At 43.5% G+C, this 26,395-nt stretch overlaps 2 protein-coding genes across 3 annotated transcripts in view; one reads left to right on the top strand and one right to left on the bottom strand.

The window, feature by feature from the left end:
* Positions 1-2,820: 2,820 nt before the first annotated feature.
* Positions 2,821-14,019, bottom strand: ZFAND1 (zinc finger AN1-type containing 1). 2 transcript variants are annotated; one of them, XM_074985714.1, is made up of 9 exons: positions 13,891-14,019; positions 11,695-11,794; positions 10,481-10,523; positions 8,051-8,090; positions 7,665-7,792; positions 7,493-7,584; positions 6,071-6,195; positions 3,674-3,829; positions 2,822-3,559 (listed from the first exon to the last, which is right to left on the bottom strand). In XM_074985714.1, the coding sequence occupies exons 2-9, from the start codon at positions 11,705-11,707 to the stop codon at positions 3,389-3,391; spliced, it is 768 nt and encodes a 255-aa protein (XP_074841815.1). In that variant the 5' UTR covers positions 11,708-11,794; positions 13,891-14,019; the 3' UTR covers positions 2,822-3,388. The 2 variants fall into 2 exon arrangements, with proteins under 2 accessions (XP_074841814.1, XP_074841815.1); XM_074985713.1 differs by lacking the exon at positions 11,695-11,794 and having other exon boundaries at positions 2,821-3,559; positions 13,891-13,960.
* A 6,907-nt stretch (positions 14,020-20,926) lies between these two features.
* CHMP4C (charged multivesicular body protein 4C) overlaps positions 20,927-26,395 on the top strand; it is a 29,907-nt gene continuing 24,438 nt past the window's right edge. Inside the window, exon 1 of the mRNA XM_074987025.1 lies at positions 20,927-21,235. Within this exon, the coding sequence (XP_074843126.1) occupies positions 21,040-21,235 (196 nt within the window). The 5' untranslated portion in view covers positions 20,927-21,039. The remainder of the gene's footprint in view (positions 21,236-26,395) is intronic.

Here is a 26,395-nt window from a genome sequence, read left to right as displayed (position 1 = left end):
TGTATATTAATGGTATAGATAACTCGTGCACATGCTTTCAGAATGAACCAGATCTGTAGACATACAAAACTAGGATACACTAACAAGCTATTTAAAGTCAGTTCTGCTCAGACAATCATGGTATTATTTTAGCAAAACATAATTGTGCCAAAGTGGATCTGATCAAAGTCCACTGAAATCAATATACAGACTCGCAATAGTTTCAATTGGAATCTCAGTTAGTAGTTTTAGATTAATTCATCTTAATTATCAGAGGGGTGTCTGGATAAAGGAAGGAGTCATTCGTGAAGTCTTACATTTATAAATCATTTTTCATCAACAAGGGACATGAAATGCTTTATTAAAACTGCCTTATGGATTAATGATGGCACACACACCTTTTGAGCATCTCTTAGGCCGTGTCTATAGGGCAAGTTGTTTTCAAAGTAATGTACTCAGTTTGCACTATGCTACTCCCGAAGTTTGGAAAAAGTAGCTATTCCAAACGTTTCGTTACCCCTCATATGCTGAGGGATACCAGAACCATAATACTGCACTCAAAACGACAGCGCTATTTTGGGCATGGGAAAAAGTCAAGGCATTGCTATTTCAGGATACAAATGTATCTGACTGACTTTACATTGCCATGTATATAGACATAGCCTTAGCGATTGGGTATGATAGCATAGTCCCTTTCTTGCCCCTGGGACCGCTGGCAGGTTGCTGGCCAGCCATGGCAGATCTTCTGTGGCTTGGCCCTCTGCCTGAGTCACAAAGTCCAAATGAACTACCTGCTGGGTACCAAAGAGTTCAATAACAGTATATGCCCTTGTTTGGGTCTTCTCCCTGGCTCCAGGCCATTTACATTTGATCCATTATACAGGCTTAAATATAAGGCCTGTCCCCTTCTTTTCAGCTACTCAGGCCAGTAGTTAAGAAACCACAATCTAGCCTTTAGGATGTGATCTTTTTCCCCACTGCAGTCAGGGGCAAGTTTTCACTGGCTTCAGTAGCTATAGGATTGGGCTACAAATTCCTTATATAATGAACTATACTTATAGGTTCCCTCCATATGTTAGTCTCTTAGAAAAGAAAAGCACATTTTTTTGCCTCCCATCCCTGCAGCACATCTGATTTAACTATCTGAAAGTTTCAATACAGCTATAGGAAATGGTCAAAAGGAGGCAAATTTTCATGCATATTACACAAGATCAAACCAGGAATGACTAATAATGAGCCCAATATTGAGATCTTTTGTCCCTTTCACTGGAGTCCAGTCAGTACAAGATTATATCACAAAAATTACTGAGTTCTTAAGTGATCTGTCCATATCCTATCACATCCTGTATGGAAATGAAGGCTAAGCTGAGGTTCAGGGGAGCTGGAGGATGGAGAGTGCAGTGTCTTGTTGGCACTTGATATGATCTGGCTGGTGCTCCTCCTACTAATGGCAAGGGCCACATTTTTGAGGAAAACCAGGCAGAATTTTACATCCACATTAAACATGCCAATTCTGGACCTGTACACAAAAATGGACTTGTAGACCAACAGTAGCCCAAGTAAGCAAGGCAGACAGTGGGAAAATGGTTCCCTTTGAGGAAGCAGGTGCTGGAGAAGCAAACTGAATTCAGAATCTCTAACCATTGCGACATGTAGGGTTGGACCAAACCCCAGAGGGCTTTTTTTGAGTGAGGGGTGAGGATCAGGTTGGGTTTTCGAGTCTTAAATACAGTCTTCTCTGCCTGATTGAGGTTTTCATATGGTGTCTACTTCAACTTCCAGATTTGGGCAAAACATTATTTATATGGTATTTCCTTCCAGCTTCTGGGCCCAACTCTGTCTGAGAGCTGCCTCCAGTTTCTCACAGCCTCTGCAACACTCCTTGGTTCCTGCCAAGTCCTGCCCTCACTAGATTTGCTCTCAGCTATATATATCTATATGCGTGCCTCTCACAGGCTATGTTTAGACTGTGGTTGCTATTTCAGGATACCAGTGTGTGCCAAAATAGCCACTCTGTGGCTTTTCCCTGTGCTCTAAATAATTCAAGCTTGGTATTCGGGTTCCACTACTCATCGTGAGAGGGATAACAGAACCTTCGAATAGGCCCTTATTTTGAAATAATTTACGCAATTTGGGATGTGCAGATTGCATAAATTATTTGGAACTACAAAGGTAGTCTAACTGTAGCCACAGTCGAAATGTAGTTTGGCATGACTCCTGCTACTGAGAATCCAGACCTTTTTACTAAAGGTGCACAGTTCTCCAGGGACTATGAAGAATATGGAATGGAGGTTGACACTTCAGCCCTCAGCTATGTGGCAATACTTTTCAACCCTTTAATAGTGTCCCATCACAAACAGCCTTGAAGGGGTACCCAGAGTTCAAAGTTAAACAAGCAGCAGCCTTCAAGCAGATCCAGAAAGGGGGTAAATACAGATTTTGCCAGTACACATGCTCATATTTAAAGACCTACAAACCAAGAAAAAAAAACCCATCAAAATGAAAAACTGGGAAAGTGGGAGTTGATTTTTCTTTGAGTTAGGCACCTTACTGCCCTTCGAAAATTTCCTCTTTAATGACTGGCTGCCTACCTATCACAGGACTGTTACCATGAGAAAAAAAATGGATGCTTGAAGGGTGAACAGCATCTATGTTCTTCTGTAGCTTTACCAGCCCACAGAAAAAATATAACCGTCAAAGAGGCCCCCAGTCTTCTGAACTCTGGGTTTCCTGACTTTACACTCCCTAGGTTAGGCATGCCACTCTCACAAGGTAAGGGCTCTTGCTCAACCCAGGTATCCCCTCCAATAATATATAGAGCTTCTCTCTTTAATTAATAGGTCACACCATTAATTTTCATATTCATTTATTGTTCCCATCAAAACTTTGTAAGGTACGAAAAATATTTTAAAATACAAAACCTAAGTTACTTTCACTTGGTTGCATAATGGCAATAGAATAAAATAAATGGAAATATTCATGCCACAAAGGTGATGCTCACTTATCAATCCATTCTCTTTTTAGCAGTATCATCACATCCAAGTTCTGGTAGCTGGTGCATTAGTTAGTTTACTTGCCATAGGCATTCTGTGTCAGTTGAGACTGGAACACTTTTTTCTTTATACATATTTCCAATTGACTAGCATCAAATATTTATTAAATGGGTAAAACAATTGCTTCAAGTAACCACAACTGTTCTGCATTAAAAGACATACACTTATTTTTCAAGAGATAGGGCTTATGTTAACCCAGTTATGTAGGGATGCAGCTCTCACTGAATTGGTGGGAACTGTGCCTGTGTGACTCTAGGCTGAATCAAGCCTGAACCCATTTTAAATGTAAGTTGTGGTTGGATTTTAGCTCAGTGGTTTTTCTGATTATCTTTTTTTCCATCCAGAGCACCAATTAGTTACACTAAATATGAATCTGCATCTTCTACAAACTGATCTTCATTATCAAGGTATTCAAGAATAATATTTCCACCATTATATAATGGACACTCTTGATTGGATAGCCACATAGCCAATGTGTGGTCCAATGGCAAAGCTGCTCCGGAGGCAGTATGACACAGCCTTAATTTCTGTAAGAAACACCCCCCCCGACACACACAAAAAATCAAGTTATTCATATTCATGCCATTAAGGACCAGAAATAAAACTGTAACATTAAATGAAAACTGCAACCACTGATTTACCTTGGCTGTTGATTTGTTGTTGTCATTTTTAAGGTCTGCTAAGCTAGCTGCAAAATCTACTACTTTGCCAATACTCCACTGATTGCAAAAGAACATAGGCTTGCTCTTCTCCTTGCTTCCCTTAGGTAAGAAGACTTGAAAATAAATTCTTTCTGTCTACAATAAAAAAAAGAGAGAGCAACAACACTCAAGAGAAACAATCACAACCATATATGGATCAATTCTGCTGATCTAAAGAGAATTAAGATGACACGTACATTTCCGTTATTGCTATAAATCATTTTATACTGCAGTAGTCTCCAAAGATCCCAATGGAAATTAGAGTCCTATTGTACTGCATGGTTTTACAAATACTATGAAGAGCAAGTCCCTACCCTAACTATTACACAGTAACGGTCGCTTTGAAGAGAAAGAGGGTAATGCTGGCTCACGTATTGCGCTGATGTTTGGCAAAAGTACAGTATGTCACAATATTGTGGGAGACCCAAGCTAGCAAGCAAATAAAGGCTGCTGGTAGTCACATACACTGTGGAGACAAGGTGTTGAGCTCTGATGATACAGAGCAATCAGTGATATTAGAGGGGTCTAGTCAAGTTTCTCAACATTCATCTCATCTCTCCTCCCTGTAGGCACCAAAAGCTTTATGGCCTTTCTCATGACTGAAGTATTTATAAGAATGGGAATTGTTACAATTTTTATTGCCTAAAAGATGCATATTTTAAACACGAAGTAAGGACAGCCTGCTTTTTTCTGGTCTGTTTTCCTGGTTTCATCATCTTCTACTTCATGTTCTATGAACATACTAGGTAGGTTCTCCCTTGCCAGGTGCCAGCTGAGAGCAAGTAAGCAAAATAAAAACAAATTTCTTCTTTTCATTGGTTATGGGCTTCCCCGAGAAAGAGATCATACTCTCCACCTACACCACCACTAAGTCTGAGGGCTTGTCTTTACTGTAGTTAACTCAAATAGGAACCTGAGTGCTGACACTAGCTTGAATTCCTCCACACACAAAAACCTTAAGTTGGCCCAACAAGGCATATAGGCTCAAACAAGCAAAACTCATAACCTACTAACATGACCATCCTGTAGTTGTACATAGGATAGTGCCACTCTACTTCCAATAGTTCTCCAATATTTTCTCACAACTACCATGTGCCTAGAAAGGACAAACACGTTCTCTCACAAGTCACTGGAACAGAATCCACACAGTGGGTCAGCTTAGTGTAATACTAACCATGAGATGTGCTTCCAGAAGTCTGCAGTACCAAAGTGAGTACGATGCCAAGGTAGACATAGCAACTTGACTGCTATTTCATCACCTAGCTACTCTCACTCAAGCTAAGCAAACTAATTAGGACTGTGACCACAATAGCCCCTCCTTTTGGAGGGGGTCAAGTTAATGAGGCACTTCAGCAGATACTAATGAGGTGCTGCCATGAATATGCAGTGCCTCATTAGCACAATGGCAGCTGTGCATGCTTTGAAAGTGCCACTTTCTAAACACACACTGCCAGTGTAGCTGGGGGGCCTTTCAAAACTACCCTGATTTTGAAAGCCCCTTCTGCTGATTTGGGTTCAGAGGTGGTAGCCAGGTTGATTCTGTCTACAGTGGGGGTAAAGGTGAACTAGCTATTTCACACAGGGTACAATGTTTTCCATAGCCTGGAATGGCATAGATCAGGCCTTGTTTTGGCTTGCAATTTGCTCATGGTTAGTGTCACAGAATAATTTGCTGTTTAAATAGCAGACTGCATGTCCACTTTCTCTCTAATGCACAACATAAGAGGCTTTCCTTTCAGACAGACTATACAGGGCCTCATTCTGCACATGCTGAATTTATACACAAGTACTCCACTGAGTTCAATGGAACTACTCTTGTGTGTGAAGTTAAGCAGGCATATAAATGACTATTTTCAGGGGCTAATTCAGAAATAAAAGTAAGTCAGATTACTTTTAAAATATTCTTTTTACTCTAAATCAGAGAGTAAAATTAACAGCAACGTTTTAGAAGAGGTCAGCAATCTTTCTGAGACTGTGTCCTGAAATTTGACCTCTATGTATAGTCCCAGTGTTGGTGATACTTTTTAAAGTCACTAACAGTTCTACTTACAACAGCTTCATTAATAAATAAATATGAAGAGCGTTACTATTTAGGTGGCAGTTGGTAGCATTAGCTGGTCTTTTGATAATCCACAGGTGGCATGGCTTTGAGCATGCCCCCCGCTGCTTGTAGCAGGAGAGGTGGGGGCTGAGCTCCTGCCTCACGTGCCAATGAAAATTGGGTTGCGTGCCCCTCTTGGCACCTGTGCAAGCAGCTGCTGACCCCTGTTCTACAGGTCTGTTTATTTTCTTAAATAAAGGAAAGGGAATAAAGCAGAAATTCAGCGTAAAACTAACCTGTGGCAAGGAGTTATCTCCACACGCCTGCATTTTCAGTTTCATTAGTGCCACCTTTGCTGCTGTTTCACTGTTTTTTGCTCCTTTCCGTCTTTTGCTTCTTACTGCCTCCTCCTTTTTAGAATCTGAGGAATTCAGAATTCATGGTTTCTGAATGTTTCTGCTAGGTGTATTTTCTTTCAGTTTGCTGCAAATGAAACTGCCTCTGTGTCTGCTGTCACAGAGTGTTTGGAAATCAATGCACTGGAGTAATTTGTATCTGCCTATACAGGTGTGCCTACACTGCAACTCGGGCAAGCCTCCTCAACTCATGACAGCAGGGCTCAAGCTAGTGAACTAAAATGGCGGTATGGAATGGCAGCTGGACCTCTCAAGCCCACCAATCCCCTTAAGTTTGAGACATACCCTTTGGGAGTGGATCCCCTTCTCTTCCATGCACCCACAAAACCATCACACAGTTGCTGGTACTCCACGCATTCAGAAGTCTGGCTAGTCTGACTGGAAATAGTAACTGTGCCAGAGGAATATGCCAGGGTGGGATAGAACGGCTGTGTCTACACGACAGCCTAACCTCGAAATAGGCTATTTTGACATGTGGTGCTGTCTAAATGGTACCACATGCTGAAATAAAACGCTATTTCAAGGCATCCCTGTACTCCTCCTTGTAGGAGGAGTACAGGGATATGGGAAAGTCGAGACAATAGGCGCATTTCTTTGGTGAAGGCAGCTATTTCAGAATACTGCTGTATCCTGAAATAGTGCCCACCGTGTAGACATAGCCAAAGAGATTACACCTCCCATATTCATCTGTGTCTGCAGAGTAGCACTAAGGGAACATGAACTACAAGAGCTGAACAGATGCGATGCTTCACTACAGCATTCCAGCCCCTCCACTACACTGATATTATGTGTTGAGGGGACCAATGTCCAGCAGGATTCGTTCTCCTTTTCAGTGTAAGGATAGGTCACAGGGCCACAGAAGTATCCACACTCTGCCCAAACTTTGCTACTACTGGGGGTGCTCAGAGAACTTGCCAGCAGCCTAAAGTTTGCACTGAATCTATATTATTGCCTAATTCTTTACTGACCCACACAACCACAACACTTATCTTTCATCACAACGACACTGCTAATTAGACTTGATTGGCAATAAATCCAGAATGAATCAGCTTTGTCTTCATCCTGTATTGGTATGGGAAAGGCAGCTCTGGGCCACATCTGGTTTTCACGGCATACTTTAGCGACATCTGACATACTGTATCATATCTCCAAATAAAGGAGCAGGACTATACGTAGGCACTCACAGGGGTTAGCTATTCAAGGAACCTTCATTCTTTTGATAAGCTTGGACCTCTAGACTAATACATAAACTCTAACAGGATACTCCAGAAAATAATACAGTAAATATCCTACGGTACTTGCCTATAATATCTTTAACTAGCTTCTGAGTAGCAACCATGCGAGGCTGAGGGGTATCCAGTTTCTCACACTCATGGTCTGACTGATGACGGTGTCTATAAACAACAGAACAGCAAACTCTTGTTAGATGTTCCACGTTAACTGCAGTGCAAAAGTGTTTCAACATTCTACTCACCTTAAGCAAAACTGTTTCTTGCAGAAGGGGCATAAAACTGGTAAAAGCTCTTTTCCATTACAGCCCGTATACGTGCATGGGTAAGGTTTATGTTGATCCGATTTCATGCTCTCATGTCTTATATTCACCTAAACATTATTAAGAAGCATGGGATGGAAATAGACATATGTAATGAAAAGTAATTTGCATCGTTATCCAACTTGCTTCAGTGCATTAGGTCTGACATCACAAAAAAAACAGAAGATTAATTTAGAGTGCTTTCAGGGAGACCTGCAAGCTCTGAACAAAATCAAATGAGTTCTCCACTTGCAGCTATGTGAATTTAACATTCCCAATAGCTATGGGGTTTTAAAGTCTTGGAAAGAAATCACAAATTCCTAACTCACCTCAGAACAGCCATGAGAATCCCGGCTTCTGTGCTGAAGGCTTAGAGTTAAAAGAAAAAGAAAAATCCTTATCACTATCAAAATTTCAAAAAACAACCATAAGCTTATATACATGTTTGATGAACTGTAATGCAGCATAACAAAAAAGCAGTCATGTAGTACTTTAAAGACTAACAAAATAATTTATTAGGTGATGAGCTTTCGTGAGACAGACCACTTAAATTATTTTGTAAGTCTTTAAAGCGCTACATGACTGCTTTTTTGTTTTGATAGAATACATACTAACATGGCTATCTCCCTGTCACTATTGTAATGTAGTATGGCTTTCATCATGATCAAATTTCCATTAATAGCCTCCATTCTCTTCTGAAACTTGTACCTGTCTATAGCATTTTTTTTAAATATCACCAAGGGAATTGGTTTGAAAACTGAAAGTGTGGTATAATTCCTTACAGCATACAAAGGTTGTTTTAAAAAAATTGGCTTCAATTCAGTAAAGTGTTTTCGTTGAAAGGGGCTACTCACATGCTTGAATTAAGGCACAGCTCCACAAAGGAACTTAACTGGATAAAGCCTAGGTCTTGTCCCAACTTAAGCCTCACAGTGATCCCTAAAATCTCACTCAACTTTGGCCTAACCAGCACGTAACATCCCTGGCCACTTAAGTTTCTGCCTCTAGATATGTACACTGCAGCTCCACTCTACAGGTACATCTTCATTGTGTGCTGTGTTGATGGGCAACTATAAATATAGGTCCAATACATTGACTGCTGAGCGCTCTCCTGTCAATTCTGATATTCCACCACAACGAGAAGCAAAGGTGGAGTCGATCAGAGAGCATCAGCTCTTGACTTACTGCGTTGAAGATACAGCGGTAAGTAAACTAAGTATGTTGACTGCAGCTACTTCATTCACCAAGCTGAAGTTCTATAACCTACATTGACAGCCTGTGGTAGTGTGAATTAGGCTTATGTGTCAGGAGCTCATGCCTAATCCCCAGAGCAACCCACAAACAGGGGCAAGAGGGAAGAGCAGCTATTTTGCTTGGATGGCCTATTCAGTAAGCATGCTCTGAACAGATGGACTAGTCTGAGCCACTGTCAAAATCCAGGAGCCGTGCACCTCTCTTACAGCTTTCAGCCCAGCAGCTAAAGTACTTGGCCAGGATGTGCAGCCTTAGTCACCTGAGAAGAGGGTCTGGACTCTGAATCTATCACCTTCCAGATGTGTACTCAGAGACATTCTCAGGCCCTCTCTCTCTGGCCCAATGACTATTTAATTATTTATCCAAAGTAGCACACCTTCAACAGGAGAGACCTAGAAAGATGCCCACTGGAATCTAATTTAATCTGAGTCTTACATCAAACTAGATGGAACATTTATCAATCAAGATTCTCAATAGTGGGAGCAGGAAGGTAAATGAGTTAGTTTCACCATATATTACTAGAAAGCAAGAAGAAGAGTAAGAAGCCTCTGACCACTGAGCTGCTTTATTGGACAGCTTACCTGGGAAAGAAAATAACTACATTTATAATACTCGTTCCAAAAATTTTAAATCTAATATAGGGAGATCTGAGTGAGACAACTCTGTTTTGACCTGGCTGTGTATAAAAATCATCTCCCTGTTGACTTAAGTCAGGGGTACCAAAAACACAAGCTGAAGGCAGTGTACATAAATACTCTATTTATGGAATAAGGCCATGTTTTTATCTAACTGCAAGATGAGGAGAAATTTTGCCCAATGCCAGATTTGTATTTTTAATTATTTATTGCAGGTGTTCTCACAAATGAGGGATATTCCATAAGGCTATCAAGAAAAAATCAAAATGGGTAAATATTCTGGTTAGTGTATTATTTATACGCAAATTAAGAGCAGTCCTTGAGCTAATATATGCTACCCCTGCGGCCATCAGTGACAAAAAGTCTGGGCATTACTGATTTAAGATTTTATGTTGTAAATAGCATTCGAAGTTTGGAACTGTGCAATCATTATTTCTGTCTGGGTGACATATTTTGACAAATGCTACAGATTGATTACACACCATTCCTAAATTACATTAAAAAGTGTGCCCTCACAATTAGAAAAACATGAGGGAAGCTGAAGTGATGACAGGACACCAGGTACTAATAAATATAAAGAAGTTACATAGAATATCAGAAAGAAATGGTTAATCATCTGAAGAAAAACAGTCACTGTGACAGACTGTAACATCCTATCCTGCATTCATTCATAAAAGACACAGAGAAATAAAAGAGGACATTAATAAGAATTTCTGATATTTGTTCCTGAATTTATCTCGTTCTTCATTAACTCAGATGCAACAGCCTCCTGGATTTTTCTGTTCAACTTAAAATACTATAACATTTCCTTTTTGGTAGCTGGATTCAAATTTAAGTGTGTCTAAGATCTTGTATTATATGATACCTTACCAAAAAACTCCTGAACAGCCATCACATACGAACGGAAGAAAATCTGAAACCAAAAGAGAGTTTTTTAATTAGATGAGTAACTATTTAGGTAACAGTTTTTAGTCTAGATATTTCTAAGAAATACACACAAAAATATCTTTCCTACCACAGCATTCAAACCACTTTACATTCAGCCCTTCATTCAGTGACTGCATTAATACTTAAGAACTTGGACCAATTCTTATTTGCTGATTCTACAGACTCAAAATGACTGAAAAAGTTTTTTTTTTAGTAGCCCACTTTAAAATTTGCACAGTATAGTCTAGTTTGCTACTGCTAAAGGTCGAACCTCTAAAAACTGTGACACTCTGCAACCAGCCAGAGCTGGGAGACACATCTGGCAGGGTGGGGCGGAATTGACCTCCCCAGATCTGGCAAGCTCCCTTGTTCTGGACCAGTAAGGTCCAGAGGGTGCCAGATCAGAGAGGTGAAACCTAAAAAGGTAAGAGGCAAAATGAAGTGTGTTCATATACATTCTAAGACAGGCATGTCAAACTAAAAGCCTACTGAGGGCCAGACAAACGAAAACTGATAGCTTTCCGGGCCACCAAAGAAAAGGTACTTGTATTAGAAAATTGTAATTATTTATTACTATAGATTATGTTTAGGTATATTTTATAATACTTCTTCAGGTCTTGTTTGAATATAATACAATAATTTTAACTGAAAATTTAATAATATGAATGTGAATCTTGAGTGTTAGGAGGATATAGAAGTGATCAGAAACAGATGTAGTATGGGAAACTAATTTTAACTTAGAGCTTCAGAGGAAATGAACAGGACAGGTAATATTCACATGATCCATCCCGTCAGCCACTCTGAACTTCTGGCAAACAGAAGGTAAGGACACCATCCCTGCCCATCCTTCAGGAACTTATTTAGTACTTTTTGAAACCCTGTTATAGTGTTGGCCTTCACAACATCCTCAGGCCAAGTTTCACAGGTGGTCTGTAGTAGCTGTCAGCTAGTGGTGGCCTCTCACTGGAGAAAAAAATAATCTAACTGTGAGGAACGACTCAGAAATACAAGTTATTATTATTGATAAATTAACACATTCATTACATATCCAGCAATGCAGATAGAAGACAAACATATGCTTAGATACCAGAGTACAGTTTCCTCTTGACCTATTTGATTTTTTTTTTAAATATTAACTTTTGAGAGAGATGCCTGACCTATTAAATACATGTAATCACTGGAAACAATGTCATAAATCAATTTGTGGACTTTTCAGTCAGGGGCCGCTGACCCATGGAAAAATCAGTCATGGACCACCTGCAAGTAAAACAAGAATAAAAGAAAAAGTAACTCACTGACTTGACTTCCAACAAGCAAGCACGACAACAAAAAAATTCACCTCGCTGACTTGAGTCCCAATGAGTTCACTGGGACAGAAAGGTAAGGGAAACGCTCAGAGACTTACCCTGGGACCTTAACTCTCACCACGGGCTGTATCCAAGTAAGCCAGGGGCTGGATCCTTTCTATGAGCACAGATTCCCCACGTGTCTTATGTCCTATACTGATGTAGTACCCTGTTACAGAGCACTTACAGGATTCCTGTATCATAGTCAGGGCGACCACTTGGACATACTGGTCCTTCTGGGAATGGCCTGGACCTTTACCTGCTGCCTTTAGCCCATCTCCTCCAGCCTCTCCAGATCACACCTGCATTAGCTGCCATGACCTCACATGAATGCTGCACGTGAAGTTATCAGAGAGGTAGCCATGTTAACCTATATCTTTGAGAACACCAAGAGGTTTTGTAGCACCTTATAGACTAACAGATATTTTAGAGCATAAGCTTTAGTGGGCAAAGACCCGCTTCCTCAGATGCATGAGTTGGGGGGTTCAGAGGTATTTAAAGAGTAGGGTCCCAGTAAAAGGGAGGGCCAGAGCTGACAAGGTCTATTCAGTCAGGGTGGGAATGGCTCATTATCAGAAGTATGTATCAAAAGAGGAGAAAACAAGTCAGATCAGAGAGGGGGGATGTGGCCCATTTGCAGAATCTAATGTGGAAATGTTAACATTTCGTGGGACAGACCCACTTCTTCAGACCGAAAGCTCGCCTAATAAATCATTTTGCTAGTCTTTAAAGTGCTACTTGGCTGCTTTTTGTTTTGATAGTGTATAGACTAGCACGGCTTCCTCTTTGTTACCATTGTGAAGTTGTGTGCGTCAAATGTGCCCCCTGCTGGCTGATACTGGTGCCAAAGTCATATCTAGTTTTGCCAGTGCCAGCCATAAGCCAGGGTGGCTGCTTCTCAATCAGGTGAGTAGCCTCCCTAAATTTCACATCCCTGTAACCTTTAGTTGCCTGCAGAGCCAGGATCTGCAAACCTCCCAGTCCCTCATAATGCTTCCCACTATGCTTTCCAAGGTGTGCCTCAGACTTGCGCTACAGAGAAGGTCCCTCTTCCCCTCCCTTCTCCAACACAAGGAGGTGGGCAGCACCCACACACAGCCTAATGGGGAAGAGGCTGGTGGGTGGCCCCCAATAGAGCTGGACGAAACCTTGGCAGGAGTCTCCTAATATTACATTGCACACAATGGAACGGCACTGATTTCAAAGCATCAGACCAGGAGCAATTGGGAAATGGGCTTTTGGTCCCATTAACAGTGGCTCCACACAGATAAGCTCTTTTTTTTCTGGTCTACTAAGCTAAACTGCACAATCCACCTGCTCTAATACCATTCAATCAGACAGGAAATTCTACCAGCTCTTTAAAACACTGTGGCAAATGAAACAACAACTATGCCCAGCAAAGGCACCCTTTCCTTAACGATGCTTCAGATGCCACCCTTTCACTGTAACACATTTTTGACATGTTCCTCCTTTCTCTTCCAGCACATACTGACCGCACACTGGCAACCTGGCTGCAAGGGGTCTCAGTCTCTTGCAAACAGAGACAGGCTATGAGCAAGAGGTGTGCTAGCACAACGCCTCCCGGCGGTTCTCAGAGACACACTGCTCCAGCCCGGGGTCTGTCATCTCGCTGCTACTCATAGAGAGGCCCGGGAAGGGGTGCTGGACACGCGGTTTTCCAGGCAGAGCCCCCAGAGGAGACTCTCCCCCCACCAGGATAATCAGATTACCCTTGAAAGGGACACGCGCCACTCCGTCCGCGCGCTGCACTGCCCCCTCTATGTGGACTCTTGGGCGCACGGGGAACACCGGCCCACGCGGCCACGCCCACTTTCCATTCGGCCCCAGGCAACTGGTGCCTCGCCTCGCGCTGCCTGCCACACCCCTTCACCGCACCGGACTCACAAGCCCCGCCCCTTGAGCTCTGCCACTAGCGGCTCGCGCCACCGCCCAAGCGGAAGTGCTTTCCCGTCCCTGGGCAGAAACCGCGGGCGCCCCCCGGCTTACCCAGCTGGCCGCACTGTTCTACCCCGCAGTGCTGCCCGATCGCTAGCTCCGCCATCGCAGCCGCCTGCGCCTGCGCCACAGGCCGGGGATGCTCAGTCAGTCATTGCGCGGGGAATGCTGGGATATCGGAGGACTCTTTTCCGCGGCTGTCAGAGGGACTGGGTTGCTTGTCCGTGCGTGTGCGTCACCGGCCCTGCGCCGGGGATGGGCTGGACTGGACTGACCTTGTCGCTGTGGGGCGGGGAGAGGGGTGAGCTGCCTAAGCTAGGCCGGGCCAATCCAGTGTGTGCAGGCGCGGCCAGCGTGGGTAGGATATGGTCGGTCTCCAGCGGTTGTGGGCGGAATGGAGTTGAGAGAGGAGTGGGGCTGGGAGGAAGGGGGTAAGGCAGGGCTTTGGGGAGGGATATGGGCTGTTGAGGGTGTAGGGTGTGTGAGGGAGGGGGTGAACTGTCTCTACACTAGGTATAGTAACAGAGAGGAAGCCGTGCTAGTCTATACACTATCAAAACAAAAAGCAGTCAAGCAGCACTTTAAAGACTAGCAAAATGGTTTATTAGGTGAGCTTTCGTGGGACAGACCCACTTCTTCAGACCATAGCCAGACCAGAACAGACTGTGCCTTAAATATTGGGTCTGTTCTGGTCTGGCTATGGTCTGAAGAAGTGGGTCTGTCCCACAAAAGCTCACCTAATAAACTATTTTGCTAGTCTTTAAAGTGCTACTTGACTGCTTTTTGTTTTTACACTAGGTATGTTTTTGTTTTGTGCTGCCTGGTGCAAGCTGGTGCCCTGCCTCACTTATGTGGCAGCAAGGGTATTGTGAGGGTCAAGGGTGCATAAGAGGCTGAGAAACTTCTCATCGGTCTACATTTGTGTGTGAACACCTCACCTTCCCCTACAGTTGCCACCCAGTCAGGGTCTTTCCAGAGCTGTCACATCATGTGGGTAGACCCCCGCAACCTAATAAAAGGATGTGCCTCTTGCTCAGTGCTGACCATGCTGCCAGGCAGCACCGTGTCCTGGCCTGTGTGTGGTGAGGGCTCTAAAGGTGGGAAAGACTTTTGGAGATTTGCTGTCAGCAGGGGAAGTCTCTGGTGGATGAGATATTTGGGGGGACTATTCCAACTGGATCTACAGCTGCAAACCACAGCCCCCCCAAAAAAAATATTTTCAGTGATTTGCTGTCCGTTGCAGACGCCTGCTGCTTTGATATTTCTGTTGAAAATCTTTTTCCTCACATTTCCTATTTTCATGCTTTGACCCCTGCAAAAAATATAAAGTAGGCCAGTTGAGATTCCTATTTCCGTTACAAGTTCAATGTATGAGATTTCACTGCCATCCCCCACGTTGGCAATGTCTGTATAGCGAAGAGGAAAGACAAATATCTTCTTTCCTAGTTATCCTCTTTCTTTTAACTTTGCACGTCTTCATGCAGGGAAGAGTGGGTGGAAGGTCAGTCGAGAATAGTCTGTCCCTGTGTTATTTTCAGGGATCAAATGCAATCATGGGGGGTGGGGACAGTCAGTGGATGGCCAGTTGAGAACATAGCCTATGCACAGAAGCCTTACAGTGCCCTGGAAAGCCAAATACCATCCCCTCAGCAGCTCTCTTTTTCTGAAAACTTTACTCTCATCTCCTTCTTCAAGCTTTTCAGGGCCCCCATATTATTTTCAGGGATCACATGCAATCACCGGAGGGGGTCAGTCAGTGGATGGCCAGTTGAGAATTCAGTTACAGAAGAGATTTTTGTTAACTTTGCCATCTCTGTGGATGCCCTACTTTTCCTTCCTTCTAACAGGAAAAATGGATGTTTGCTGACAACAGGAGGGGAATGAGGAAAATGCAGTGTGGGAAGATGATGTAAAAGACCAGTGAGCATACCCAAAATGCTACAGGGATGAGGGAACTGTGAGATAGGTTCCCACAGTGCACAATTGCAACCACTGATGTTTGCCAGTTGGGTGCGGCAGCAATAAGTCGACTTTGTGAGGAGCAGGTGGGGAGGTGAGGATAGTCAAAATCGAATTTATAAATTCCAGAGTTGCCAAATCAATATTAATAAATTCAGTTGTATCTTGTAATGTAGACACAGCCTCAGTCTTCTTAATGTCTCTTATGGAAGTCTATTTCATGTTTGTAAAATTTTTGTTGCCCTTTTGGCATCTTTCACAATTCTAATACACGTTTTTGAGATGGGGTAACCAGAACTGCATACAGAATTCAAGGTATGGTCTTACCGAGTATTTATAGAGTGGTATTAATATATTATCTGTTTTATTGTTTATCCCCTTGATAATGAGGCCTAACATTCTGTTAGCTTTTTAGTCTGCAGTTGCACACTGAATGCACATCTTCAGAGAACAATCCATGATGACTCTAACATCTTACTTGAGTGGTAACAGCTAATTTAAGCCATCCACATTTCCTTTGTATGGTTTTCCAATGTGCATTACTTTGTATTTATCAACATTAAATTTCATCCAGGTTTTTTTTTTGAGCCATTTGCAACTGCAGACAGTTTTGAACATAACTGTCTTGAGTAATTTTATATTGTTTGCATAGTTTGCCGTCTCACTGGTCATGCTCTTTTTTCAGGATCATTTATGAATATGTTGAACAGCATTAGTTCAGGTACAACTCCTTGGGGAGACCACTATCCGTCTCTCCCCATTGAGAAGACTGATCATTTATTCCTACTCATTGTTTCTGAGCTTTTGACAAGTTACAGATCCACAAAAGAACCTTCCCTCTCAACTCATGACTGCTTATTTTTCTTAAGAGCCTTTGCTAAGAAACCTTGTCAAAGGCATTTTGAAAGTCCAGGTGCCTTATATGCATTGCATCATCTTTGGCCACGTTTCTTGACATAAAGGTGACCATGCAGCAAGCGTAAAAAAATCAGATACATTTTTTTTTGCAGTGGGGGGTTATTACATATACAGTAGACCCTTGAGTTACGTGAGGGTTGCATTCCTGGGCAACCTTGCGTAACTCAAATTTTGCCCAAGTTGGGGGAACTGGGAACCAGGCAACAGCCTAGTTGACTTTTTCCTAACATTATTTATGTTTCTGATATTTCTGTCCTTTGCTGTAATTTCAAACAACATGCTTGTATTGAAGTCAGGTTTACTAGACTTTAACTGACAGGATACTTTCTGGATCCTCTCTAAAAATCAGTATTACAGTTACTTACTCATCTGGTGCAGAGGCTGATTTAAGAGAGAGGTTACATACCACAGCTAGCAGCTCTGCAGTTTCATATTTGGGTTCCTCCAGATCTCTGGCATGAATTGTCTCCAGTCCTAGTGATTTATTATTGTTTAATGTGTCAGTTTATTCCAAAATCTTTATTGATGTCTCAATCTAGGACAGATTCTCATATTTGTCACTTAAGAATGCCAAAACAAAGAATTTATGTAACTTTTTTGCAATGGCCTTGATATGCACCAGATAAAGGGAAGCATCTGAGATACCCCTTTTCTGGATCTTTGCTGACAATAAATCCTAGAGATAAGGCACCAGATTAATCGTGAAATAAACTTTATTCCTCTTAAGACAATTGTAGCATTTCAGCTGTTCCTGTTTCACTCTATTTGGGCAGTACACATGTTGTACTCTTCCTGGGTACCAGGATTTAAAAATTGTTGCCAAACCATGATGATTGAATACCAATTTATGGAGTTACCAAGTGCAAGTCAGTTTGGTAGTTCAAAACGAGTGGTCATATCTCTGGTCGTAAGGGCATGCATCATAAATCCTCATTTTCCATGGAATTTTCATACCCTTTGAGGCTTTGGGTCTCCTGGAAATCAAAAGTGTGGCGCTCAGAGAATTACAAGGTTGAGATTTTGTCTTTACACACGTTTAAATGAGACAGTTTTTCTGTACTTCTCCCTTTATTGTACAGTCCATTAAGACGAACTACTGATCTTCTGCTATATGGTTATCTTAGCAAGAGCTTGTTGATGAGGAGTGAGACTGTGATGTCTAGGATAAATTACACTTTTTAATTGGGTTACCTTTCTTGATCTGAATGAAGAAATCCCATTTACCCACAGGATATGCCATTGTAGGTTTCCCCAAAGTTCTAACTAACCAGACCTCGTTAATCATCACGTGCTGGCTTTTATAGATCCCATTCTTGGGTAACTATTTCTCATCATTCAGTGTACAGGGGTCTAAGTTGCCATGCCCAGGCTTTGTGGATTCCAGTGATGTTCATGATGTCTAAGTCTCTGTGTGGATCAGGATCTGACTAGGAGTGAAGAGGTAATTCAGTTTCCTTGCCTGATCGCTTTTTAGTCTGTCCAGTGAGACTTCTTTTTCCATGAAGTATACATTTAATCCAGTGTTAACTGCATTGTTACCCATAAAAGGCAGCAGTTAAAATTATACTGGTGATACAGGCTGACCATTTCAACAAAGGGCCATTATCAAGTATTATTTGCAAATTTATCCAAATATTTCAGTATTACTTAATCATATAAGTAATCAGACATCAGGCGGCAGTATTTCAATCACTATGAACTTTGTGTGGATTTGAATGCATACTTAAATGGTTAAATCCTCAGAATGCATGGTACAAGACCAATTAGGAAGTCGTCAGATGTTTGATGTTTTAGCAATTAATGCTAATGATAATTTCCTTCAAAGTTAATAGTTCACGTCTCTCCGACAAATTCTACTGTTGCACGATCCCGTTCAATCATCTTTCCTGGTCACTGTTGCCACACTGGGTTTGCATCGTTCCTTGTGCACGGCAGGGGTACTGTATTGTCTCTTTCCTGTGCTTTGAGATTTATTTATCTATGTAAAAAACAGGCATAGTTATTAAAAACATTCATTACAGTCTGAGATTAAAAATGATAATTGTACTAGCTGTTGAGAAACCTTTTTAGAAAGCTTTATTTAGTTAAATTTTAATATTTTAGGATTAGGACTGTGCAGTTGTGTGCTTGTTCACACAAACAAAGCCTACCATATAATGGATGTTATTGGACTACAAAGAATAAAGGTGAATTGGACACTTACCACCTTATGAATACAGTTTTAAAATTCCTTACAAGTAACATTGTGGAAAATTGTGGAAGTCAAACTTATTTTCTGTTAACTTTTGTTTTACCCTTTTGGTCTGAAATTGTGAAAATTGAAATTCTTGTTTAGTAATAATAGAAAGTACCGTGTAGAGAAGAGCATGTGAAGAATATTGTGAATAATAACTGTATTGCATAAAATTCTAATTATGCAAGTTGTGACTGTCAGCAAAGGGATGTTTCAAATCTACAAGGCTCTGTGTATAGCTCATGAGAAAGGAATGGCTAAGAGCACAACATATATAGGCATTGTGCTCTGTGCCAACTCTGCTCCCTAACAGGTCTTTCGTGTAACGTGGTACATGTGACTACAGGGAATGGGCATATAGGTAGTTCCTTATATGGGTTATATGCAGGCATGTTCCAGAATGATGATATCAGGACATCCTGATACTAGCATATTCCTCACAGATGACAGTAATACATGGATCCATTCTACGGATGATGTCAGGATGACAACATGATGAACAGAGATGTTTTGATTGAATCAGCATGTACCAGGAAGCCCCTGGAAACATCAAGGGATGACATCCTGATATGTCTAGAGTGATGCATAACTTATTTGCATTTATGTGTAAAGATGTATCTCAGAGGGACTATCTTTGTTCAGCCTACAGGGCAGTGGAAAGTCCCGCCACTGCCATCATTGCAAAGGACATGTGTTAATGGTCTGGGAAGTCTGCTAGATACTAGGACTATGCTTTGTTGACAATAACCATGGCCAGGTGCCTTTATCCCTTATGTAAGTTTGTGGTCATTCAAGTTGTGGTCACTGAGCAGTTCACTCAAGGTCTGCTTTGCTGGATATGGTGTCACATTTTTCCTACTGCAGTTGACGAGCCTGCACATTGTTAAACTTGGAATTGTGTACATCTACTATGAAAAGTACACAGAGGTATCCAGTGAGGTTGACAGCTGGCATGGATCCCGGGGACAAGGTGGGAGCAGGACCCCACTCTGTGGTCTGGAAGTGGCAGGGCCAAAGGTGGAAGGAGCAGGACCTAGAGCCATCAGCTCTCAGCACTAGCCCAACTTTGGTGTGAGGCACCCCACGCTCCCTCACAGCTGCATGCAGCTGGAGCAGAGCTGCTGTGGCACTTCAAAGGGGCCTGGAGCTCCAGCCACTGCTACTTGGGCAGTGGTGGCCAGAGATCCAGACCCCTTTGAAATGCCAGGCCCTGGGGCAACTGTCCCCTTCCCCCCTGCAGGCCTAGTGAGATCAGCCCTGAGTGCAGTTGACACTCGCTGAACAAGATTTAACTGCAAGCCTCTCCGAAGGCAAACAGTATTCAGCACCCATGGCAGGTATGTAGCGTCCTGGCCTCTCTCGGAGTTAAAGTGAATCTTTAACTGAGGATGATGTCCTGTGATGAAACCTCCAGGGATACAGCCCACTGCCATTGGCTAAAATACTTGCTGCCCACTGCCCTTCTTCCTACTGAGCCACCCTCTCACCTGTTCTTCTTCCTCCCCGCGTCTTACACATCCACTCCCGTTCAGCTCTCCGCCTCCTGCCGCTACCCGCCTGCCAGCCCTCGAGCGCGGGGATCCCGCACCAGCGACGGGAGGGGGCAGCCCCAGTGGGGCGCCAACTGCTTAGGCGCTGCTGCAGCACCCAGGCTTCAAGTCATTGCCCTTACATGCAGGTGTGCAGCTGGGGTCCGGGGTGGGCTAGTGTGGGCCGGGGGCGGCCCCGGTCACAGCTCCAGCTGGGGGGACGAGAGCCCTAGGCAGGGCTCTCACCGTGTAAGTCCCCACTGGGGACCCGCGGAGCAGCTGGGAGCCACTCAGCTTTGGAGCAGCCCGGGCAGCGGCGCTTGCGCGGAGAGAGTCACGGCCGCCGGCTGTCACCGCCTGGGGGCGGAGGGCCCGGGGGGCGGAGTCTCCTGTGACACCTGGCCCAGGTGTGGGCTGCGTGTGCGTCACGTGCTCGCGTCACCTCACTGCCCGGCAGCTTCCGCCTCCTCCCCGCGCTGCTGGGCCAGTCGGGGATGGGTCGGCTGCTGGCGGCTCCCTGAGCCTCCCCCCGCCTTTCGAGCCCGCCGCCCCAGCGCAGCCATGAGCAAGCTCGGCAAGCTGTTCAAGGGGGGCGGCTCCGGGCGCCCCAGGGGGCGCGTGGGCCCCACGCCCCAGGAGGCCTTAGCCCGGCTGCGGGAGACCGAGGAGCTGCTCACCAAGAAGCAGGAGTATCTGGAGAGCCGGATCCAGAGGGAGCTGGCCGCGGCCAAGCAGCACGGCACCAGCAACAAGCGAGGTGAGGCTGGGGCTGGGGGCGCACCCACAACTGGTCACCGCACTGGTCACTGCCCAGCCCGGGAGGAGCGCCCCCTGCGGGGCCCTGCCAAAGCTGCCGCTGTGCACGTGCTGGGAAGTTTGCCGGGGGGGGCGGAACTCAGCCAGCTGCCCTAGGGGCTACTTCCAGGCACCCGTGGCCTTTGCAAGACAGTGCGGTGCAGAGAGGTGCTGTATCCAATATAGCTGCCTGTTGGGCTTGTTTGACTGGAAAACCACGTCTGCGTTGTGCATCAGAACACCAGCTGCAGGTGAATTAGGGTGAATTTTTTTCTTGGGCATGTGTCTATACAGGGCAGCACAGGGATTGTTTCAGTTTAGTGTATCCAATGACATGGCATTTTAAATAAGGTGAATATCCTGTATGAGTTCAAATAGTTCCATGTAGAGACCAATTATATAGCACTATGTATTTCCTTTTTCTATGACATATTTTGGTAGTACAGAGAAAAATAGGCAGTATGGAAGATCTTGTAGAGCAGACAGCTAACATGACCCAATCTATTTTTAAACCTGCATGAAAATGGTGTTTGGGTTTTTTATCGCTTCCTAGAGCTACTCCAGACAAAGTGTATAAATGTTTGTGGGTGCAAAATCACAGGTGGTGTGTGTTCATGTTTGTACACTAGTGCTCTTCTGTTTAGTTTAATAGTTGTGATCATGGGACACGTTATCTTTCCCTTAAATGACTTATTAACCATGGGCCAGATTACGATGTCCTTATGCATATTGTTAGCCCTTTGCACTCTAAATTCTCTTGATACAAGTGGGATGTACTTGTGGTGCAAAGGATTGTCAAGCATAAAAATAGAGTAGCTCGGTCAGGCCTGACGGAGGTAAAGCAAAGCACCAACTGTGCAACAAGGAAAAAGTTCTCCATTGCTGAAGAACCTGAGCACTTCAGCTATTTATAGATTTATTTTTACAGCCCCATGGTGTGGTGACCAAACATTTACGGTGTTCTACAAATGGATTAAATGATAGGAGATCTGTGGTGGAGTTGGGAAATGGCATTTCCCTAAACAGGACCTTAATAACTACACTATCTTTCTCCATTTAGCTGTGTAAAGAAATCAACATTGTGAAAGTGGAATAGTATGGAGAAAAGATCTTGTTCTTACTCAAGTCAGTGGGGAAGTAAAATCTCTTTTAATTTCTGTAAGTGCAGGAGCAGGCCTTCTATTACCTTGATAAATAATTGAATTTCAAGAGCAGGGAAACCTGAGCAACCCTAGAAATTAGCTGATAAGAGTCGCAATAAGATGCTTTTAACTTCAGAAATTTAACCCCTTTAAATCAGAAGTCCATTGTTAACAGTTCAGTCATAAGATTTTTCCTTAACTGTTGGAGACAACACTAGTGCTGAAATTATAATCTTCAGTGCAAATCCACTGCCTTCAAACGGGTCCCCATCCCCAAATACTATAAGGGACAGTAACAGAGTGAGCCGTGCTAGTCTATATACTATCAAAATAAAAAAGCAGTCAAGTAGCACTTTAAAGACTAACAAAATAACTTATTAGGTGAGCTTTCGTGGGACAGACCCACTTCTTCAGACCATAGTGGATCTGTCCCACGAAAGCTCACCTAATAAGTTATTTTGTTAGTCTTTAAAGTGATACTTGACTGCTTTTTTGTTCTGATACTGTAAGGGGACAGTGTTGTATGCTGTGTCCTTGTAGCTGCTTTGGACCCAGGATACTAGAGAGAGAAGGCAGGTGATGAGAGAGACAAGCTTCAGCTTTGACAAGACCTTCTTAGGTTAGAAGTCTAATATACCACTAAAATTGTTCTATGTCAATAGGCATTCTGGTCCCTATTTCAGTAATGGGTTTTCTCTGTCAATCTTTTTACTGGTGAATAAATTAAAGGCCAATGTAATGTAATTTGAATATGCAGAGATAGATATGTGTAGTCTCAAGTGCTGCTTATTAAGGGTAGTTTCTTTTCTGTGCTTTAGGTTTATTGTACTTTAACTCCTGGCTATCTTTAAAGAAAAGATTTTAATGAGAAAGAAAGCTTATGTAAAGAATCATAAGAACAACAGGAAAGTGAGTAAAATCAATAGAGATTTGCTGAAATGCATTATGTCAATGCTGTAAAGTAGTGTTTCTGAACCTTTCCAGACAAATGTATCCTTTTCAAGAGTCTGATTTGTCTTGCATACCTGAAGTTTTGCCTCACTGAAAAAGTACTTACTTTTGTATTTTTTGTCTAATTTTTGTAAGCATCACAGCGCATGGTTAGTAATAACATACTAGTCAATCTACTATGGTATATTTTGCAAAATATTTAGTTGAAAGAAAAATAGGTAATATCTTGTTACACGAACAGAAACAATAAGAAACTGACAAGTTTGATTTTAATTTGCTTGGCAAGGGTGAATACTTGAGGAGGGTGAGGGCATCGAAGACAATTTGTCAGCAATTGCTTGATCTGAGAGGCTGTGTGTATCTTAAAGAGGAGTGTATGAGACAGAAGCAGGATGCACCTGCAGAATTTTGCACATTCCATACAATACTGCCTGAATAGGAAAGACTTCATTAAATTCTAGATACATGAATCTGAGATTAGTGATGCTAACATAATTGAGGTCCCATTCAGGCCTCAGTTTTTCCTGAGATCAAAGAATTCCTGAGAAGACTTTACATAACGTCAGCCAGCCCAATCTGATTTACTAACTATAATAAATTAACTATGCAACTAGGTATTATTAGACTGTCCTTCCTCACTGGTAACTTGAAAATACAACTGTCTAGTTTCTACAAGTTAGTCTGAAATTAGCTACAAATACAGTTGTAAACTACTTCTACCATTCCACCTTAATAGTTCATTGCAGATACACTGATTAGGGGTTTTCTCTCTGGTGAGGACACAAGTGCAGCTTATTGGAATTCTTGGCATTGGTGCTTTCATTACAAGCTTTGTTTCTTTCCATAGCAGCTTTGAAATCTCTTTGAGAACCATGGACAATCGCCTGTTGATATTGAATCTCTTTGCAGACTGACTCTGCCACATCCTTAGCTAGTGCAAATTGACTCAAGTCAATAAAGCTAAACCTGTTGAACCCTGCTGTGGGTCTGGCCTGTTTTCAGCACTCTGAGGCTATGTCTACACTTGGCCCCTAGTTCCCACTCATCCCACTTTACTTACTTTTTTCAATAGGTCCTATTAATGACAGGTGACTCCCCCTTATTCCTCCCTACTCCCTCCCTCCTTACTATATATACAGTAGACCCCATAGATACACCCACTCGACTTGCACGTATCTTGGGCTAATGCCACTCAGAGGAGCGGGAAAATTGACCAGCACTGCTGCACTACTCAGTTTCCCAGCTCCTGTTAGGGGCGACAGTCAATTCAGCTGCTGACCCTGACAGGAGAGGTTTCCCTGCTCCTGTCAGTGGTGTCAGCTGAGATGCCACCACTGAGAGGAGCAGCTGCCAAACCTGACAGGAGCAGAGAAACCACTCTTTTCAGGGGGGACGCCCTGACTCTTGTCACCCCTGAGAGGAGCGGTTTCCCTACTCCTGTCAGGAGCAGTGAGAGTCAGGCTGCTTGCCCTGATAGAAGTGGAGAAACTGACCAGAGTTGCTGCCTTGGTCAGTTTCTTGGCTCTGCAAGGGGAGGCCTGCAGGGAGCCAGGCTGCCCCCTGGTTCCTAGCTCCTCTTCACTAGCTGGAGCCAGGAAACTGACCAGGGCTGTTGCCCTGGTCAATTTCCCCACTCCTGTCAGTGGTGGCAGCTGAAAGACGGCCAGGAGCAGCTGCTGGTCCCATCCTCTCAGGCCAGGCAGCCAAGAGTCAGGCTGCCACCCCTGAGAGGAGCGGGGAAACTGATCAGAGCTGGACAGTTCCCCTTGTTTTGCGAGGGGGGCGGGGACGCAGCCCGGAGCCAGGCTCTGGGCTGCCTGCCACTCACAGGAGATAGGAAACTGACCAGCACTGTTGCACTGATCAGTTTCCTGGCTCCCCTGAGTTGTGTGAAATTTGACTTACGTGCGGTTGTGCAAGAATGCGATCCCCATGTAAGTCGGGGGTCTACTGTATACACAGCCTGTATTCTTATTTTTGCTGCAAATCTGATGAAGCGGGTCTTACTCATGAAAGATCATCACCTAATAAATAAAATTAATAGTCTTTAGGGTGCTACAGGCCTGCTTGCATGTGTGTGTGTTTGGTTGTTCTTTGTGAAGCTGCAGACTAACACGGCTACCCCTCTGACATGGTAAAAGTCTTAATTGACGAAGAATGGGAACAATTAATGAAGATTAGCAGCCTGCCCATTTAGTTGTCACTCTTCTGCTGTACCTTCAGGTACACAGCCTGCTTTCCACAGCCCTAGGCCTCGAAGCCTGGTATTCAGCATAAGTGATTGAAAGGGACAGAGTGAGTCTCTGCCACTCATTGACATGCAGGCAGGTACCTAGCCTCTCCCCCTTAACATCCACCATGGACACATAGGTGGCCACTGTCCCCTCATTTTGCCTCAGTGAGCAGTTTTCTGCTGCCAGCTGCTCCTACCAGATGCTCTGGAGATGCTGTGGAGGAGGCATGTTTTTCCCAGAGATTTCTTTACTCCCCCATTTTTCTTCAGGGGAGGCAAGGAATCTGCAGAAGACATGACTTCCGCACCCCGTGCAGGGCACAGATTTTCCTCAGACTTAAGGCTCAAACCACTCGACACCTGAAAACTGCCTGCCTGCAGAGGTGGTGTGCTTAGCCTGGACCTGCTTGGAGAACAAAGGACCAAGCTGTAACTAGCAGATGATAAAGATCTGGCTTCTGGAAGAGCCTGAGAGTGCTTCATAGGTCTCACTAAATAAGTCTGAGAAAGCCAGAGTCTGGAAGTTGACTAATCCGATTCCGTTTTGAAAATGATATCGGGGTGCCACATCAAGTGCAGGCTGGGCTGCATATGCCCCTGGAAACCATATGTCTCTGCCAGGAATACGCCTCAGTTGGAGTGGCAAAATTAGAGAGAGGCACTTTTGAAAGTGGGGTTTCCTTTCAAATGAACCCCATCTACATGGCTGTTTTGGCTTCTGAGATCCAGCACAAGTATGCAAATGAGGAGTGAGATATCTAAATCTGTCTTATTTGCATGCCCCTTCCAAAAGGGA

This window comes from Carettochelys insculpta, chromosome 2, assembly GCF_033958435.1.
Source record: "Carettochelys insculpta isolate YL-2023 chromosome 2, ASM3395843v1, whole genome shotgun sequence".
Classification (NCBI taxonomy): Eukaryota; Metazoa; Chordata; order Testudines; family Carettochelyidae; genus Carettochelys; species Carettochelys insculpta.
Note: the sequence above shows the minus strand (reverse complement) of the source record. Positions and strands in the feature narration are given on the sequence as shown.

Excerpts from the sequence above, each read along its gene's own strand:
- ZFAND1 (XM_074985713.1), bottom strand. The coding sequence starts at position 13,945 with ATGGCGGAGCTAGCGATCGGGCAGCACTGCGGGGTAGAACAGTGCGGC. Across the intron at positions 3,830-6,070 it reads GAGATAACTCCTTGCCACAG|ACAGAAAGAATTTATTTTCA; the intron begins GTTAGTTTTACG and ends TTTTTATTGTAG. Across the intron at positions 3,560-3,673 it reads ACAACAAATCAACAGCCAAG|AAATTAAGGCTGTGTCATAC; the intron begins GTAAATCAGTGG and ends TGTTTCTTACAG.